Source organism: Anoplopoma fimbria, chromosome 8 (assembly GCF_027596085.1).
Source record: "Anoplopoma fimbria isolate UVic2021 breed Golden Eagle Sablefish chromosome 8, Afim_UVic_2022, whole genome shotgun sequence".
Lineage (NCBI taxonomy): Eukaryota > Metazoa > Chordata > Actinopteri > Perciformes > Anoplopomatidae > Anoplopoma > Anoplopoma fimbria.
Window position 1 is genome coordinate 1,927,979 of NC_072456.1, and position 20,879 is coordinate 1,948,857.

Consider the following 20,879-nt stretch of genomic DNA (forward strand, 5'->3'; position numbering starts at 1 on the left):
TGCTAGTTTCCGGTCTTACAGGTTATTTTTTCGTTGCTTGGTAAATAAATGGTGAATAGTGAAACTGCTCGCATGGATAAACACTATCAAGGCATTGGTTGGATTAGAAGAAACAGCGAGTAGCTTGCTAGCTACCAACTTGTAACATATACAGTAAATAAGACGATTCCCAAGCAATTTTTTAAGTTTTTAAATTGTAAAAGGTAACTAGATGTATTTCACTTCTGACTAATGTCATCAAATATTCTCTCTCTTTTAGCTCTCTTTTTGGTCTCCACCAATTCCAAATTGAACTTCTTTAGCTGCTAAATGCTCCACTACACACCAAATAGTTGCTGTAGTAGTCTTTGACTGTCTGTCATTTGAAGCTGGGCATGTTGCGTTTAGTACAGAGCTTTTTCGCTGAAACCTGCTGCATCTGGAAAGGAAAATGATCAGACTGAGAATTCAGTCCGAGAATGACCAGACTGTATCAAACAGTCAAGTTGTACATAATAAAACCAAAAAATGGGCTGAATAAAGTTATTAAAGGTATGGTGTGTAGGATTTGGCGTCATCTAGCCACAAGGTTGCAGATTGCAACCGACTGAAACTTCCCACGCGTGCCAAGCGTGTCTGATAACTACAGTGGCCTTAAGGTAATGTAAAAACATGAAAGGCTCTCGCAGAGGCCAGTGTTTGGTTTGTCCAATCTGGGCTACCGTACAAAGAAGTTGGACTCCTTGAGGAGGCCCTGCTTCCTTTGTAGATATAAAGGGCTCATTCTAAGGTAACAAAAAAACTCAATGATTCTTATTTTCCAGTGGTAATACATCAATGAAAACAAAGTTATTAATATTATATTCCAATTCTGCCAATAGATCACCTGAATGCTACACACTGGCCCTTTAAGAGCTGAGGGGAACAGCAGAGTTTGGCTGTAACACTTTGTGGGTTCAACGTAATGAGCTCACATTACATAAAGTCATTTGATCCATTGTTGATACAAATGTATTGATTTTGTGACCTGATGAAAGCCTCAGCTACATACTTGTGAAAGTCCTCGATGCAGTGGATGTGGTTGGACGCGTCCACGGTGAAGGGGATGCCGTCCAGGCTGCGGTGGCACACCACGCAGGTGAAGCAGTGGGGGTGGTAGGCTTTCCCCGTGGCCCGCAGGATGCGCTCCATGATGGGCTTACTGCAGATGTTGCAGGTCTCCAGGGTGTTCTGTTGACCCAAAACACACAAACCCACACGATTACACAACAAACCTGATGATGAATTCAGTGAATCTGATGATTCATTTCCAAAGGCCCTTTGAGCTCTTTTTACAATTAGCATTTGTCTGGTAACAGATTTTAAACCAGCGTGAAAAATTTAGAAAAAGTTTCTCTGGATATTGTTTTCCTCCCGGTTTCTGTGGTTGCCGTTGTTGCGCTCCAGGTGGCCCGGCTGCCATCCCCGCCCCGTGCTACGAATAAATCCACACACTCAGGACCTTTAGCTCGGCTGTCCTCGAATGCCTCTGAAGCTGAAGGAATCTGATTAGCGCTCCCCTCCAAACACAAACACACAGTCATTTTTCAGCTGCCCTCAACCTGCACTTCATCCTCCCGTATGCAAGAGTGCGAGCAGTAAATATTTCCACTTTGTGATGACTGCAGGGTTTCTGCAGCCAAGGCGACTGGGCAAGTGGCCCGCCGGGGGTGGGGGGACGTGGCGGACGCCCGCCTCTGACTTATCTGTGGCATCTCTCTTCTTAATATCTGCCGGGAGACGCCATTTGTTATTTCAATATTTCATAAATAACGACCGCCTCTCTAAACAGCAATGCAATTACTGGGGATGGATATATCATGTGAGGGTGATCAATGTGCGGCCTGATGTGGCCGTGTGAGGGCTGACAGGCCCCTGCTTCTCGCCCAGGCATTTCCTGGATCTCTCTCTCTCTCTGCTCCCCCCTCTCTCTGTGCGCTTGGCTGAGCTAAAGAGTGCACGGTTCAGCTGCTCCAATTGGCTCGCACTGTAGTAGCGAGCTGCCTCAGTGTTTCCAAACAAAGCTCGGGGTGTGTAGCAACACTGCGCCGCGTCATCGGCTGCCTCCCGGACGCACCGCTGGGGCCCCTGCCGTTTAAAATGACACTTCTGCGAACTGCTCGGCCGAGGTGAACCCCCCCCTCCCCCGTCCGGCTGTGGAGCACGTGCGGTGGCATTTTGTAGTTTGACACTAATGAGCAAAGCAGGGGTGAGGTTCATTTAAACTACAATGCAAAAACGTCGGCGGAGGGTGAGAGGGCGACAGATGAGAGCGGCTGATGTTTGACATCAAGGCTGTGGAAAAAGGTGCTGTTGAAAAAAAATGGCCTCTTCTTCAAAGCACTTCAGGCATTATTTCATGAAAAGCAATGTGTGCAGACATGTCTCTCTCTCTTTTCTTTTCTTTTTCTTTCTCCCCCCTCCAAGACGGTAATAGAAATAAACATTATTCCCAGGGCAACATTTGTGTATAAACAATGTCCACATTGCAATCCTGCTCGATCCTGGAAGTGGAATGAAGCCTTTAATGAGCTCGCTGCACCGAGCCCTTGAGGTTTGCCTCGTGCACGCACACAGAGAGAGGTAGAGGTAGAGAGAGAGAGGGTGAGGGAGAGAGAGAAAGAGAGAGGATATTTGCAACCTGAGAATGTGAGTAAGACGCCGGGGCCAAATAGCACTAAACCGTCCTCAACTCTTGCTCATCTGTCTACATTCCCACTTACTTATTCTCATCTGCCCTTCACGTGGGAATACCTTGCCCTTGTTTAGCTTAACTAGAGCATATGATTTCACGGCACACAGTTCCTCCGGGCCATTGTAATGAGTACAGTGCTCAAAAGACAAAAAAAAAATCTCTCTTTCTCTTTCTCTCCGACGGTGAGATTCTATGACCTCAATTCATTCCGTCTGCTCAGCCTGCGTCGTCGTTGTTGTTGTTGCTTTTTTATTCGCTCCTGCCTCCTTTTATTTGATGTGAGGTGACATTTAGCAGGGCCTGTTACACAAGCTGATGTCAAAACAGCAAAAGTGTACACAGGGTCGGTGTTTTGGGCTCAACCTCCACAGATGGTTTCGGGATAATCGTGGTAAATCACTTCATGCCCTCTCTGTCACACGTCCAGGTTCTCTGCACTTTGCCACTAGAGGGCTGTATACGTCTGCATATGTCCGGGGTTTTCTTTTTTTTCCTTCTAAATGTGATGTATTCAAGCATATGTATTCTTTTTTTTTTCTCTCTCCCATCCCTCCTCTCTCTCCCTCATACATTTCTCTAAGTGTTTGCCCAGAAGGCTAAACAAATGTCTAGGCAGATGAGGTGAAGTGAATTTAGGTCAGGCAGCCCTCTCGCTGAACCGAAGGGGCGAGTGGAAGTGCGTTTGAGTCAATTGTGGCCCCCTTTCTCTCCTGGTTGTGAGCCGTTAGCTTTTTGGTAAAAAGTCTTATCATGGGCCCGGCTTCCCCGTTATTTAGCAACGGGCTCCTAAAACAACGTTTGACACAGCTGTCTGTTGGGATGAAGGGTGTGAGGGCAAACGGAGAGAGAGAGACGGAGAGTTAAACAACTCACTTTATTTAGGAAATGTTAATAGTGTGGGTCCATTCATATCATTTAAGTCAGCTTGTAATTTCTAACTTTATTGGATTAAATAAGAATATGTTAAGACTTAAGACTGCTGGGAAAACAAATATTACAATAAACAACTATTCAATACCTAAGTTCTTCTAAACACAGACCACGCTATTAGTTTCAGAGCTAACACGTTTAGATTCAAATCATTTTCTAAATGAATCAATTAGTCTGAATCTATTATTCAAATCATATTCTGTTTCTTATAACTTGCTGTAAGACAAGAGAAGCAGCAAATCCTCACATTTTAGCAGCTGGAAAATAGACGGTTTACCGATAATCATTCATGACATTTAAATATAGCTGCAGTCTAGACTATTGTATAACAACTGTTTAACTACATCATGTCAATCAATACTTGCAAGGGGCCAAGGATTCATCCCAATTCAAACACTACAAATTATTTTTTCGGTGCTTTGTTCACACTTCTAGGTAAAACAAAGACACACTTTCCACGCGTGCCCATGAAATGGTCAACAGTTGGGAATCGGCTGTGGCATGTCGCTAAGCTGAAGCTGTTCGCCATCTCCAAACAGCACCAACACCCATTTTTACACCTATCCGTTCGCTTTTTTTTGTTTGTTTCCACACGGCCTGGTCAGGGCTGACAGGAGGCAGGCTGGACTTTAGCGAGACTGCACGCAATTTATGAGCTGGCACGCTGAACCCTCAGAGCGGGGCCAGATTTACAGATGATCTGAATCAGTGTGCGCGCGTCCACGGCGTCACAGAATGCGCCGGTCGGTGCCAGGCCATGCTGTGTGAATTAACTACACCCTGCTGACGGTAGCTCAGGCGATATCTAACAACAGCTTGTTCAAAAGAAAGGCCCGACACTGCTGCTGCGTTTGCTTTCCTCTGCAGTGAATAAGACACACTGACTTGTTCGTGAACTATGAGTCAAATCACTGACCCTCCTTCCTCCTGAGGGAAGGTGTCCGCTGACTTAATGGACCTCGACAAGCAGCCTCTCTCCCGGTTATCGCTTTAAGTTAATACAGGGAGTTTTAACTGGTTATGAAACAGTCTGAATGTAATACTGATGCCTCTATAAGAGCTACATGATGTAAGTGAACGAGTACGTCAGCAGTAAAATATGCGATCAGGAGATCGGCATTGATTTCTTGATATTGTTAAATTGTAAACAACCAATCCATGTTTAAATTGACTGAAGGAGATCTAGTAACTATGTAAGTATGGCACCACTAACGGCTAATGATTGAAGATTCTGTTCAGTTATATTATGATGCTTTCAGGCTCTGTTCAGGGAAAATGAGTATAGGGCGAAGGTAATTCTTACGTTATCATAATGTGTTCATGTGTAAAATGTTAAATGTCATTGTTACATAATTTATTTTATTTTTCTACCTTTGGACAGGCTTCTTGTTTCCAGTCTTTATGCTAAGCTAAGCTGTGAATGTTTGACACTTGTATTTCCCACTTGTCAAAATAATCCTTTAAACATGGGAACAAAGAAAATACTGCTCTGTAGTCTCAACAATATTACTTTAGAGCTGCTCGCTGACCATCAAAAGACCCCATTTAACCTTCCTTAAGATGCCAGAAACCCCCCAGAGATGGATTCATTTACATCCCCCTCCCATGCTACGTACTGCTCCCTCACAGCTCCACGCAGTATGGCTAATTACTCCACGCCATGCTATGAATGCAAGGGTCTTCAGTTTACAGTACATGAGTGTGGGTCTTCTACAGTACCATTTCCAGTGCTTTCACCAAGAAGCAGCAGAGTTACCTCACTCACAGCTGACTTGGCACCAGCTTTATGCATATTTAAAAAGCCGATTTGGCAAGACTGCCCGCATGTCAGTGTTTACAGCCACTGATGCCGCTGTGTGAATACTAATTGCGAACACAGTTTCAAACCACGAATATCTGTCAGAGTGATATGTGTGAAAGTCATAGATAAACATAGTACATTTACAGTAATTAGGATTCATTTTGGGAGATACATAAAGTCAGTTAAGAAACTTCGAGGATTATTGTGGTCCTGTGAAGGGGAAAAAACAACTTGTTTTCCACATTCTTGAGCCAAAATCACGGAGGTCTTGGCCCGCAGAAAATGCCAGAAGTCTGCATTGGTGGAGAGAAGCTCATTTAATTCTCCACACATTTGCGAAGGGATTTCGGGAGCACCACCCTCCACTGATCTGTGGTCTGCTCGGGCCACGGAGGTGGAGAGGTCTGAGTGTGTTTCTATCATCTGGTTGGTAGAGCATCTCTCCCACTTCCACCTCCTGCATAGGTCAACGAGTGAGCCACCTTCTGCCATTTGCCCTCCCTTCGGTCCAAATCCCCTGAGACCCCCCCGACATGATCACACTCCCAATCCCTCCAAAATCAGCTTAAATTGAACTTTACATATCGTGATTGCTCTACAGTGACCATCTCTCGCTCGCGTCCCGCCCCTCCGTCTGTGCGGCGTGTCAGCATCGAGCGTGTGAGCACATGATGCAGTTGGCTGAGGTGTGTGTATACGCGTCAGGTGTGAGCGAGCATGTCATGCGTCTGAAAAAGCGATTCCCCTAATGTTTTTTTGGTAACTCCTGAGGACCGGCGACACTGAAAACCGCCGTCCGCGTGATTCGCAGAGGGAGCGTTTGTGACACTCATCTGTGTGCACGCCAGTCAGTCAGGGACAAGAGCGCCGAGGTGTCTCTGACCTCCACCGGCCCTGCTTCCTCCGAGTGCTGGTCCTCCCCCGCTCTGCTCAGCGCGGGGCCCGTCTCGTCTGTGTGATAAATTCACGGCAGGTTAAGGATGTCCGGTGCATGCAGGAATGGTACTCCATCCTGTCAGAGGCGCCCATCCTGATTTGTTGTTTCACTTTACATCTGTCTGGACGCTTTATGATCAGGAGGATCCTTTTTCAATGGCGGCTGTGCAGGTTTTGCTTTTTCCAGTTCCGAACATGAGTTTCCACAAAGTCACAAAAAACGCATGCGTCAAATGAGCTTTAAATATTCATACATCCTGCTCAGCTGTGCGGCCTTATTCGGTCGCGCACATTTCTTATTTTAGCTAAGTGATAATATCGAGCTGCAGCTGACATGAAGGGACAGGGCCGACGCACACATCATGCCTGGCTCAGGCCTTTCCTTTTCAAAGAATAAAAGGTGGCGGCAAGGGCCCCCCATTCACTCTCACTCTGTCCCTCTCTCACTCATTCTCTCTCTCTCTCTGGCCCGGGCAAAGTGGCTGGCCTGCCCGTCTGCCTCTCCGCCTTAAATTCAGCTCTGCAGCAGAATATGACCCCTCTGGACTTTGGGCAATGTCTCCTGCTCTGGTTACAGAGAGAAACTGACAAAGAACCCCGGCAGTAGTTCTCTCATGCCATGAGTTGGAGTGACATTGTGGTGGGTCAGCACTGGGTCACGGATATATATTTTTCTCCTGCTTTCTCCTGGGTGGAGGAGGGACGGGGAGGGATGTGCTTGGACAAAAATACATGGAGGTTTAGAGCGACCCGCTATTTGGAATCGCTCCCTCCTGCTCTTGTCTAAACAGCGTACTCTAACAACAAACACTTGTGCTTTTCATTTACTCACTTGTAACAGATAGGACAGCTGTGCTTCCTGTAGCGCAGATCAGTAATAAGAAATAATGACCTGCTTGAGTTCAGTGGGCTCACACCCACTTTTTTACACACACGCACACACACACACACACACACACATAATTGTCTTGGCAAGTCTGAAGACGCGCTAAGATGTGAAACCCCTATTCATGCAAGTGCTATCTAATTGGCTCACTCCTTTGAGGAATTAGACCGAGTTAATCACGTCTGAATATACAGAACTCAATTAGAACTCCGCAAGCTAATGCAGACAGCCATGAATATTTGATGACGCAGTCAGCAGAAAAGCTGAGGCCGCTCTGCGTTGGTGCCTCAGACGTCGAGTTAAAAAAAACAAAAACGCTGCAGCACTGACGAGCATATTGGGGGGTGGGGGGTGCGCTGAACTCATCACGCTGGCTGTGAGCCTCTGGATCCTGCTACCTGCATATCCATCACATGGAAGTGACAGGTGTGTGGGTGGCGTGCAGTCGTTTCTAATTACAGCCGCGTTACTGTCAGGGAAGCAACAATGCAAACTTTGTTTTCCTGCGCTGTGCTGTTTACATCAACGAGGCCTGGCTGAGAGAAGAGAGATCCGACTGGGATCGGACGTATTGTATGGTGTAAGCCCTGTCTCAATGACAGCAGGGGCCTCGGGGGGAGTTCTCGGGGATATCCCATTGTTTGGTGGGAGAGCAGTCCGCTATGATGTGCTGTGGAGGACATCCATTACCAGCAGCCCTGATACAGCTGGCACAACGCCTGTCGCCTCTGGGTGCTTTGCGCTCTAGATCGAATGATTATTGAGCGTTTGCACTCAATTGGATTGAGGTAAACACGACTAGAGCAGTGTTTTTTGTCTGCCGTGCCCCCACGTTTAACGTAGATTTTAAGTAACACCACAAGCTAGAATTACCGCCTTGTAGTTGTAGGTTTACATCAATGTATTTCCCACTGTCTCACTTCATCATTTTATCCTGTTACACATTTGTTTGAGAATGGACCGGATGTTGATTATGCCTCCAGCAACGGCTGTCGCCAGCGCAGAGGCATAAAAGTTCAGAAATTAGGTGATGTGTAATCAAATGGAATGACACAGGGAAAAAGTATTGAACACATGAAGAAAGGGAGGTGCAAAAAGGCATGGAAAGCCAAGACACCAGCTGACATCTATCAGTAATTAGAAAGCAATCCTGCCCCTTGTCAGTGCAAATTAATATCAGCTGGTTCAGTCCCAACTGATGGCCTATAAAAACGTGTCTCATTACCAAGGTGTCACACAAGAAGCATCTCATGATGGGTAAAAGCAAAGAGCTCTCAAGACCTTCACAACCTTATTGTTGCAAAACATACTGATGGCATTGGTTACAGAAGGATTTCTAAACTTCTGAATGTTCCAGTGAGCACTGTTGGGGCCATAATCCGGAAGTGGAAAGAACATCATTTCACCATGAACCGGCCACGACCAGGTGCTCCTCACAAGATTTCTGACAGAGGAGTGAAAAGAATTATCAGAAGAGTTGTCCAAGAGCCAAGGAGCACTTGTGGAGAGCTTCAGAAAGACCTGGAATCAGCAGGTACAATTGTTTCAAAGAAAACAATAAGTAATGCACTCAACAGCCGTGGCCTGTATGCACGCTCACCACGCAAGACTCCACTGCTGGAGAGAAAGCATGTTGAAGCTAGTTTAAAGTTTGTTGCACAACATTTAGACAAGCCTGTGAAATACTGGGAGAATATAGTCTGGTCAGATGAGACCAAAATTGAACTCTTTGGATGCCATAATACACACCATGTTTGGAGGTCAAATGGCACTGCACATCACCCCAAAAACACCATACCAACAGTGAAGTTTGGAGGTGGGAACATCATGGTGTGGGGCTGTTTTTCAGCATACGGCACTGGCAAACTTCATATAATTGAACGAAGGATGAATGGAAAAATGTACCGAGACATTCTTGATAAAAAATCTGCTGCCATCTACCGGGATGATGAAGATGAAACGAGGGTGGACATTTCAGCAAGACAATGATCCCAAACACACAGCCAAGGAAACTCTCAATTGGTTTCCGAGAAAGAAAATAAAGCTGCTAGAATGGCCCAGCCAATCACCTGACTTGAATCCAATTGAAAATCTATGGAAAGAACTAAAGATCAGAGTTCATAGAAGAGGCCCACGGAACCTTCAAGATTTGAAGACTGTTTGTGTGGAAGAATGGGCCAAAATCACACCTGAGCAATGCATGCCACTAGTTTCTCCATACAGGAGGCGTCTTGAAGCTGTCATTACCAACAAAGGCTTTTGTACCAAGTATTAAATACATTTCAGTAAGCGTGTTCAATACTTTTTCCCTGTGTCATTCCATTTGATTACACATCACCTAAATTCTGAACGTATTTGTTTGGTTTTCTTTGTATGTATGGATTACTTGGGTTGTTACCGACATCTGGTGAAAATTTCATGTCAATAGCACCTTTAGAAATATATTTACTGAGAAAAATGGTGACGTGTTCAATACTTATTTTACCCGCTGTATATAGTCCATAAATGATAGGTGTGAGAATATAATGGATAGCATGTAGAACTGGGCTGAAATTAATGGCAGATTCTTACTTTTTTTACAGAAATTGTGCACTTTCTCTTAAACCATCTCGATAGCTTATCAGTTCAACTGTTTAGCCAATAATCCTTTTTTTGCTAACAATTTAAAAAAAACTTTAGGTGTTGACTCAGGTTGGCTTAGCGAATAGAATATGTACCTTTTCGTACCAGTTGAACTACACTTTCGTTCCACCTACAGCACCTGCAGGAAATACATTTTACATTTAAAAAGCAGTGACATCTGTTCAATGCTACTGAGTACAAAGCAGGTATCACCAACGTCACCATCGCAAAAGTGAGACACTAAGGAATACAATTAATGTACCATTACTTTTGAATAAAACCTATGTATTACTTTAAATTGCATTAACATATGTATCAAACGTGTAATTGGGGTGCGTGATTTCCTTCTCTTAAACACCTAGCACAAGCAGAATCATTAAAAAGAAGAAAAAAATTATATATTTAGAAAAAGGACAAATGTTGTACAAGTATGCTTGTAACAAAAGCCTGTAAATGTGGAATATGTTCTCTACAATGTGTCTAATGTGCACCAAATTCAATAAAATTAGACCCAAAGAGAAGGTGCTTTCTTTAAGAGGGTCCTTGCTGATGATAGAAATTGACATTGAGAGTTTGTGCTAAAGAAAGTGTATCTGCATGTGAAAATGAATAACAAAAAAAAAGGAAGCAGCCCGATAGTTGAGCCACAAAAAAAAAGGCAACATGAATGGAGCGAGCGGGCGAGGCTGACATCGCCACTTTCCAAGACAGAACAAACAGACACGGGGGTTAAAAGCTCATCAGTCAATCAGGAACGTTTCCTGGTGACTAGCGGGGCTGCGTGCACTTCACAATGGCCCTGAATGGAAAATCTGTCGGCAGAGCGCAGCCAATGAGACCAAAGCCCATTTTATTTTAAATAACAGAGCCAAAGTACAACACCAGATAATGAACGTAATTACATTCAAGCGACTTGGCGTCCGTGACCTTGGTAGTCTCTGAAATTCTGTCAAAAGAGGCGGAAATAGATTAAGTTTTCTTTTTTTTTGTGCTGGCAAGTCCCTATCTCTTTTATTACTGCTCTTTCAATACGAAGCTGCGCTCCTGGTGTGACCTTGTGTTACTTACATCAGTCTCATTACAGTACACTTAAACCGGCTGCACTCTGGATGATCTATATTCATGGGAAGTGGTAGTATAAACAGTAAAGTGGGGATGTGACTCTGCCTCAAACAGGGAAGCCTTTTTCACCATTCTAAGGTGTCAGTTTAGCGGTTTGAATGGATCCGTTTACCTGCAGAAAAACCTGAAGCAAAGGGCAGCTAAGCAGCCGTTTTAAAGCCAAAACATTGAGCATAAACCTGGCTGAAGGAATGCTGCAGGAAGTGGTAACAAAGCAGATATGGAGGACATCGAATGGACTCAAGAACAGTAGGCATGGCAGCCTGTGTAAGCAATTAACCTCGGTGACACTGAATCCCACTAGTGAACTTCTTCAAAGACAAGCTGAGCTATCAGACACAGGGAGAGTCCTTGTTGCTCTCAGCTCTGTTAACTAATAGGCTCTCCTGGTTAAAAGCAGACTTCCTGAAGTGAAATGAGACATGAAATTTCTAAGAGTATATTTCAAATAGATGTGGTGACATTTTGGCCCGAATTCTTAAGGCGGCATAATGACAGCCGGGACATAATGACTTCATTTGCTATGAGAAATGATTCCATGAATACGCCCATAGTTGCTTTTAGTTTGGTGAATATAGTAAGAAAGTTATCGTCCAGTTCAGATGAATACGGCAGGAAACACTCTTTAAGCAGCTGTCTGTCAGAACTACAGAAGAAAAGCAACACCCAAACCAACTTGCGTTGTTTTAATCAATAAGTCAGTCAATATTAATTGCAACGGCGACTTGATTTGCAGCTGGACTCGACTTAGAGATTCATCAGCTTTATGTGGTTGCTCCTTCCTGTTTATTACTCCCTGCAATATTTCAAAAGGATCCGCTGTCAAAGCTAACCTTCGTTATAAACACATTTCCTGTGACTGCTTCACAGTAAAAGCCACCCCCCGTTTGGCCACTGCCATGCTCTTAAGTAAACTAGAAGCAGTAGAAAAAGTTGGCCTTGCATTAGCAGTAAGTTAAAACAGATCTGATACTGTGCGGCTGTAGCAGAGTGAACAAACAGTGAGTCTGAGAAAAAGTGTTTCCTGTGAATCCCTGTCCGAATCCAGCACAGAAATGGCGGCGCCCGCCACTGCCAGTGGAAACGGCAATATATACATAGAGGTAAATATAGAATGTAAATGCGTTGAATGAAAGGTCCTGAAAAAAACACAGGCCATGAATAGCATCAAAAATGTGGTTTAATCCCATGAAAAGGATTCTTACTAATGTTTCTGTCATACCAACCACGGAGCACTACACTCACCGCGTACATGGACGTAATCACACAACAACTCAGCCTGTCAAATCGCAGCACTTTTCCTCTAAAGTGGAACACTCTTCTTAAATGTATTACGCCTCATATCTCTGCCCAGAGCGAGCTTTGGCTGCGTTCTTCAAGAATGCAAAAAAAAAAACACTACCAAAAAAGCCCCAAACCTTCATCTATATTCACCTTAATGTGAACTAAAGTTAGGAATCTGTGGCTGTCTACAAAGGTTTAGTGTGAACCAGGTCGTCAGGTTTTGGGTCAATACATGAAAACATTAGAAATGTCACATTATTGGATACCCAATTACAAAGCAATTGCTAGCTAACATGGCTGTTATGGTAAACACTGTGCAGTAAGCAGCAATACTTCGCTGGAAAAACGTTTCAGAGTTTTCTTGGAAAACACTTAGCGGCACTAAAAGTCAAAACTGCGGTCTCTGTTTGATTCTTACTTTGAGTCTCATGTGTGCAAACAAGTACTAGGGGAAGTTGTGGGACACTTCAGGCTCAGACACTTCAGACTATGGGGGAAAAAAACAAACTGGTGACCCGATGATGTCACATTAACACGATTACGGAGCACCCCACGCAAAACGAGACATTAATTTGACGTTTGTGGAGCTTATCGTTGCGTATTCAAATAAGCAGCGATAAGTCCAGTGCCAAAGACAAAGGCCGATCACTGCCCTGCCGTTTGTGGGCTGGCGGTGTGACTGAGGCTGATGACACACAGAGAGATAGCAGGGCTTTAAAATCAGGAAGTGCACAGGCGACGATGACAGATGCGGGTGAGCTCCTGCACATTACTAAAAAGGAATTAATGATATCTCCACGAACAGTTTGAACGAGGCAAATCATCCGGCAGAGGATGTCGATCTTGCAAAATACAAATGCCGGCATTGTTCCACCGGATATGTAAAGTCTGAGCCCTGATAAGGGGGCTGCTGATCTCCTGCTCTGATACATGGCACTGAACTTTTTGGGATGGCAATCAGCTTTGCATGCGCAAATGTATTCCGGCAATTCCTGGCAAATGGATTAATAGCTTTTTGCATACTGTTATACAGATTCAACTCTGTTTCATCGGGCACCTATTGTTCCAGCAAGATATTCTACAGTGTAATATCAGAGGATGATAGACACATATGTTTTATATGGGATGAAAATATACGGTGTAAAATTAGTTTATATTGTACTCATTATCGTTTCACTATTTGCAGTCAATTTGAGAAAATTAACATCTATTATGAAGTTAAAATAATACGTAAAATCTAGTTTTTTAGTTATTCTGTATCAGTATATGCATTTCTTTCATCGATGAGTACACATTTAACACTGAATTGGTCAAAAAAGCAATGCAAATTTCAAGTATTCTAATTATTTTTGTCATTTAATACATGTTATCTGAATTTAAAGGGCCACTCTACCAATTTTACTAACCAAGTTAAGTTGGAAAATGGAAAACAGGGTTAATGAGGGTTTAAGATGCTCCTAATATAATGTTGCAGCTTGAGAACAGAATGACAATCTGCAGTCAAAAAAAACAACAAATTCACAGTGTCTCGTTGCTGAGAGAGATTCCTAGACTGACTGACTTGAAGTTTCCCTCTTCCTCTCTGGGATATGACATTTCTCTGCAGAGACTCAACTCTCACGTTCACTCTCTAATCGTACAGAGGCATATGACCCTGAGGATGGGAATAAAAGAAGAAGAAATTACTTTCATTAAGAAATTCAGATTTCCCCCATCCTTTTGATCTTGTGCCAGAAGAACATTTATGCTGATGAAATGCATAAATAAAGTTCTTAAATTATCCCGTTCCTCTTTAGCGCGTGTATCAAGAGTTGGAGAACTTCCAGACGAGACAACTACAATCTCGGTGAGTGCCTCTGAAAAGGGGATGATTTAAGAGATGGCCTGTCACTGGTTTTACTTTACTGGTAAAGTGCATATCGAGCCGTTTCCTGCAAGTGATGTGGAGGGAAATATTATCGATGTGTGAGAGGAATCAACAATATCGCTGTGTGTTTGAATCTATTTCTTGGGGCAAATAATCGTCATTCCAAAAAGCAACTCAGTTATTTTTAAGCTGCCCTGGTCATCAACATGCTACAGCCCTCATCCATCAAAATCAAAGCCAATAACTACCTCACAACACTGTTATAGTAGTGCATTGTTTAAAAAATGTAATCAAAATCGATGCAGCAGTACCAGAGATGATTTTTTTTTTATGCCACGTGTTTTCTTCCTCCTCAAAACTTGGTACCTACATTGCCCACAATGCAACTCTGCCGCCTTGAGCTGCAGGCCCACTTTTTTCCAACCCCCAGAGTCGCCCAACGCTGACTCAAGTGACATCACTTGAGGACTTTCATTCTCACAGCTCTTTTATAGCTGTCACAGTGAAGGAATTTCCCCCTATGGTGATAATGATCGGCTCGACAGCGCAATATGCAGTGTTATTGCCATTTATCCTGATTTTAGCGCTATATAAATACTCTTTATTGTTAGGCTATTATAAGGTATATGTTGCTTTTAGATAACAGAGTTGACAGTTATGAAACTGATTAAACTAATTTCTTGTTAAATGCAGAACACAGTAGGTAAATGAGGTGACATTTGGTTGCGTCTGGTTGCCATGATACGGAATATCTGCAGAAGTAAAAATAATGGCAAAAGTTATGCACGCGGTAGAATACTCGAGCGCCTCATTACGCTGCTGGCGTGTGCATCATGGTGTGAATATGCAGCGCTCCAATAACAAAGAACTTTAATAAGAAAAAACGTGAACATAGTAGTTGTGGCGGTTGAATGTCATCCCCTGAGTTTGGTTTATATTGGATACTACATTGCAACATTGCGCTCATTGCAACAGCCCTAAGTCTTCATACAACTTGACGCTACCTGACACCTGTAAACGGACTTTGATGTGTTAAAATTTTAATTATCTAATTTCCTAACTGGCTCAATTTGTATCAGGAGATCCTCAGCCTCATTCATGTTTTAAACAAACTGAATCCAATAATCTAAATCAGATATTTCTTAATGAAAACCAGAGTGAAAGTAACTGAAAAAGCTTTTATACAGAATTTCCATCGTAAAAAGGCTGATTTTATTGCACATCTACTTCCAGGAATGACCTTCAAACTCACCTATGATCTTTGCTGACAATAAGAAACCTCCACCGTCACATCCAGGCATTGACAACAATGAACCATATTCTAAAGAAATTGAATGAGGGAAACAACTTCTGCAAAACAATTTCCTTGCGGTTTTGATGCGTCTTTCCTGACAATGTTGTGCAAGGGAATTCTTTCATATGCGTTGCTCAACAAATAGTCACAGCAAAACAGGTCACAGTCCAGGAAGAAGGAACGGAAACTACCAGAATTAAATATAAATTAAGACTCCTTCTGGGATATCTCACTGTCAGTAATTTCTTCAGTCCACTCAACCTTTGACCAGAAGACTGATTTAGAAAAAAAGTTCAAATGAGGTAACACAGGAGACAGAATCTCCTGTGTTACGCAATCCATAAAGAGAATTAATACCATGTTAGAATGTAACGTGATTTTAACACTATATCTGACTGCTTATCAGCTGTAACTCCTGATAGTTATGCATCAGCTCCCTTAATGACATGCATGTGAAAACAACATAATCATCATTTTAATTCACCAAGGAAGCGATTTCTGAAAATCCTCTATTATAAAAAAGACAATGAACACGTCTCTGATATCATTGTTCAGGGGGAACAAATTAATAATCTAACAGGTTGTCCTGGGCTATTAATATTTGGCTTTTATGTCACCGTCAACAAAAGGCAACAAGTGTCCTAACCTGCATTGATTGATTTTGGTCACATGGGAGCAGTATAACAAGATGTAAACACCACACTGACACATTTTCTGAAAATTATCTGGTGCTTGAGCAGCTAAATAATGGACATACAATTGGTGAACAGCTCATTATGACTTATTTAGGACTCAAGAGTCGAATAGGTAGTTGTCAATATTGACTTGGGACTTGGCGGTCTTGACTTTGGACTTGAACTTTGGACTTGCCTTTCTTGACTTGGAAATCGACTTGGGACTTGCCTGCCTTACCTTGGGACTTGACTTGAGATTGATTGGGGTGTTGACTTGAGACTTGACTTGGGACATGCCTGTCTGGACTTGGGATGTAACTTGGGACTTGGCGGTCTTGACTGGACTTAATTTAGGATTTGTTGGACTTAATTTGGGACTTTCCTGTCTTGACTTGACTTGGGACTTTAGTGCGAACACTTGAGACTAACCTGTGACTTGCAAAACAGTGATATGATCCCATCTCTGCTGCTAACTCATTTAAACAACTTAAAGTTTGATAACAAAAGCAAGACAACACACACAAGACAAATGTTGTTAGTTACATTATGTCCAGTATCTTCTCATGTCTATGTACTTCAACCGTACCGCAATTACGTAAATCCAAGAAAGCCCTTTTGGGGAAGACACCATGAAAGACAGTTTCACTGCGTGACCGAGAACAAAACAAAGCCAGAGAAAAAGAAAAAGCGGAAATGAAGATGTGTGCAGTGAGAGGTGGAAGCACGCCGGGCTTTGATGAAACAAAATGTGGTTGCCTGAAGTAAAAATATCTATGATCATTCCAGGCACATGGCTACCAATGTGCCCACCCCTGGTATCATAATGTGTTCACTTGAAACATGGACACATAAACAACCAGAGTGAGCCAAAAGCTAGGTGGTGAGGCAGAGGGAAAAAACAAAAAAAGTTACTTACAATATAGCAAGGCTCACAGTACGCCTTCTTCTCCACAGCATAGAAAGGCTTGCCGCGCAGCTTGGTGCTGCAGGTCATGCAGACGAAGCAGTCGACATGGAAGACCTGGTCCATGGCAGTGCAGCCGGTGCCTTCACCCACCACGTTCTCTCCGCAGCTGGCACAGCGCCCTGGGGAGAGGAAGAGGCGGGGGAGGCTGAGAACAAATTCACTGCAAATCCACAGATATTCCGAGGTCAGAAAACATCGGTCGCAACCCACTCACTGAAAACACCATTGAGATCAAACAAATTATCCAATTTTGTATATTGTTATGCAGGAGAGCTGTAAAGTGTGACTCTCTTTCCATGCACTGGCAGATGCTCTGATCATAATAAACAGCCTGATAGGAAGCATCCAACACACAGGTCGAAAAACATTGTTTGCCAAGAACATTTACTGTATGTTTCTAAACATTATGTCAAAAATAATCCTTGCACTGGCAAAGATCATTTATCTTTTATCCTCGAGATATCATGAAAAGTTTCATGGTACAAAGAGGTCTGAGAGGAGAGGCAAACAGGGCAACAACTGATGATTATTTCCATGATCATTTACAAAGTTGTGTACAAGGAGGAGCTGTTTTATGTGCCTCTTGTACCAGTAATAAAAAGTTCCATTCCATTCTTCGTAGACAATGTAAGGTGACTCAGAGTTGGAGCCAACGCTCCTGTTTAAACCATCAACAAGCCTGTGTGTGCACAAAACATGAGGTGAGATGTTAAGTAAGACTCTCAAGGTGTGTCTCTGTAAGACACATCCTATCACAGAGCTTCAAATCCTATTATTTCCGCCGATAATTGATTTTACAACTGTTTTGGTAAAAGTGCAGATCTAACATTTTGAATGTGCAGCAGATCTGATTCGCACTTCTGACTGGCCTCTTGTCCCTAAAGCTGATGCTCATGGGTAATGTTGTTTTTAGAGCCATCAGTCAAGCAAAAATTACGAGATTTCAAAAAGCTAAGTTGAAATGATTAAAACTGCTGACCACTACATAAACATTCAGAAGTCAAATAATTATCCATTAGTTTGCTTATTTTTCCAGTGAAATGCTTGTCCAAAGTTTGTAGAAAATGCTGATCAGAAGTTCTGGAAGCTCTAGTTGACATCCTCAAATAGCTGGTTTCATCTGATCAACGGTTGAAAACCCAAATGAATTAAATTCCCAATATCTTTTTTTTTTTTTAAATATAGAGCATTTCAGAGTTGGTACCTGATTGATTATAAACATAGTTTCTAATTAACTTTCTGCCAATGAATCAGTTGTTTAAGACGTTTCGGCTACCTGCCTCCATTTACTGCCGTTCATTTCTGTCTGACACCTAAGAGATGTTCAACTATCGGGTCCATAAGCTGGGCTGCTGGCCCTGCATCCACTCACACTACCTCGCTCCAAAAATGTGGAGCTATCCCTTTAAACAAAGTCAGAAGTGCCTAATCTTTCTATTTCAAACGGTGGATAAGGAAGGATTAAATACTATAATTATGCCACATTAAAGAAACCAAACGCATCGCCAAAGTGTGACATTGGCGACATCTATTTCAACAAAATCGGGCTTGAAGTGATAAAAAAGAAAACTTTAGAAGTACAACAAAGTCTTTGCAAAAAAAAAAGGGGGCACAAGTGAACTGATATTATTGCTCCAGAAAGAGCCTGATTGCATATTGCGGGACATGGCATTTGGATATCTTTAATTGAGTCTGAGATATCTTTAATTGAGTTTAAGATGTCCTCGACTCAATGCAAGTTATCTTCAACCCAATTAATAACACTGTCAATTTAATTACTGGTATCTTACAATAATAGGGTTTAAAAAGATATCTGAGAATGTTTTATTTTTTAACACATCTGAGGACAGATGCAATCTCTCAGAGAAAGCCCGATACAGTGGATTTAATTAATTCAAGTTCAGTTGTATGAGATCGTTTTTTGTGTTCCTTTTCATTTTTCTGGGCTTCATCTAATGGCTGATTTGGAGCGATGATTGACACCCTGTATGTTCTGAAACGGAGCAGTTCAAGCGTGTCACAGACAGAGGCGAGACAGTAACGGGGGGGAGATAGAGTATCTAATGCTCGCATTTTAACACAGTTACAAACTCGCTGTTTTTCATATCGAGAAATTCAAACGGGGCGTAAAGCGGAAATCTGTCTCAGGTATCAGCGCAACTTTTAGAAGTCGTGTGTTGTTGAGATCAAATATATCTGCTTGACTGCGAGGCCCGCTAATGGTGTTTATAATCCAAGATAACTCATTATCTTATTGCCTGACTCGATGGAGAGAAGTTGCTTATGAGGGTTGCAACTTTTAGGGCAAGATTTCGGAAAAAACTCCATCGTTGAAACGCTGGTATTAGTGACGCTTATTGACTGGGGACACATTAGGGAAACAAAAGGGCTAACAGATTGCCGTTGAAGACGTTTAGCTGTTAACATTCTGAATTCTTATCACAGCAGAATTTTTTTGTACGTTAATTCGGCGACTGCTGTCATCCATGACTTATAGCGCAGACGGGCTTTATTTTTTCCATAAAAACCCTGCTATTGGTTTTCATCTGCTCCCACGGCTCTATCCACACCTCAATTACGGCTGCGTTACCTACTGTACAGGGAGGCAGATTAAACAAACTAGTGAAGGCACGTCTCGGGGGGACATGTGGGTGTCAGCGGAATCACAAGCAGGGTAATCACTTCAGAGAGCCAGAGGGAAAGAGAAAGGGAGAGAGAGAGAGAGAGAGAGAGAGAGAGAGCGGGAGACAGAGACGGAGCACGCCGAGCCTGTTAGTGGCTTCAGATCACAGGCCATCTTCAGTGAGTGGATGAGAATGCCAAACATGTCCCACGGGCCCCCCCCCCCCCCATGTTAAATAGCGAGGAAGGAAACCTCTCGGAAATCCTTTTCCTTTTGGCAGTCTGTGATCGCGAGGGCCCTCAGGAGCTATTTGTGCACGGCTGTGTGTACAGCGTGCACGGTTTTACCCCAAACACACACACAATGGGAGGAGAGAAAAAAAACACCCTCTTTGCACCAGACATGCCACACATGTAGACGAGTATGTACAAACACAGACGCATGTATAGTGTATGCACAGACAGCGGCCCACACGTGAGTCCACACTGAACAGAGAGGCGTTTACAATCGGCCTCCGACTCTACTGTACGCTGTTTTTACTTCCAAATATTGCTCTAAATGGACTTATTCATAATGTGAGTCTAAAGGTGTGGAGAACACGTAATCAAACTGGATGATTCATCCGGAGTGTTTCTCTAAATACTTGATTGACCATTCAGACTACAGAATGTCATATTATAGCCCATTTGTCACATTCAGAGAGCTCTTTTTCTGACCCTCAGAACAAGGAAACCAGCAAAAATCTCACAATGGAGAAGCTGGAACCAGTCGAATCTTTTTGGCCTCCTGCGAAATCTGTCGATCGATTAAACGATTAATCTAACATATCCCTCCCGCTCTATATTGTTTGAGAGGAAATTAATAATTGGATTCATCCCAGGGCCCATCTGCTGTGTCCCATCTTGCCAAGCATTTTACTGAGTGGATGATGAAGTCTGATGGTGATGCGTAGGACACAAAGTAAATTATAGAACAAAGTATTGCTGTGATTGGCCAAAGTTCAAACTGTTGGACACTGTGTGGAAGGTTTGAGGTTTTCCATAATGGAAAAAAAGGCAAAGGATTATAAAATGGTATCATGAACAAGGGCCACAGCTAATTATCATATTTATTATCAATGAATATTTTCATCATGTTCTGGATTGATTGGAAGGAAATTG

General features: G+C 42.9%; 1 protein-coding gene across 1 annotated transcript in view; it reads right to left on the reverse strand.

The window, feature by feature from the left end:
* The window catches only part of lpp (LIM domain containing preferred translocation partner in lipoma), a 144,827-nt gene that overhangs the window by 8,410 nt on the left and 115,538 nt on the right, over nt 1-20,879 (reverse strand). Inside the window, exons 10-11 of the mRNA XM_054602612.1 lie at nt 17,046-17,215; nt 1,031-1,209 (exon numbers count right to left, since the gene is read on the reverse strand). Of these exons, the coding sequence (XP_054458587.1) occupies nt 1,031-1,209; nt 17,046-17,215 (349 nt within the window). The remainder of the gene's footprint in view (nt 1-1,030; nt 1,210-17,045; nt 17,216-20,879) is intronic.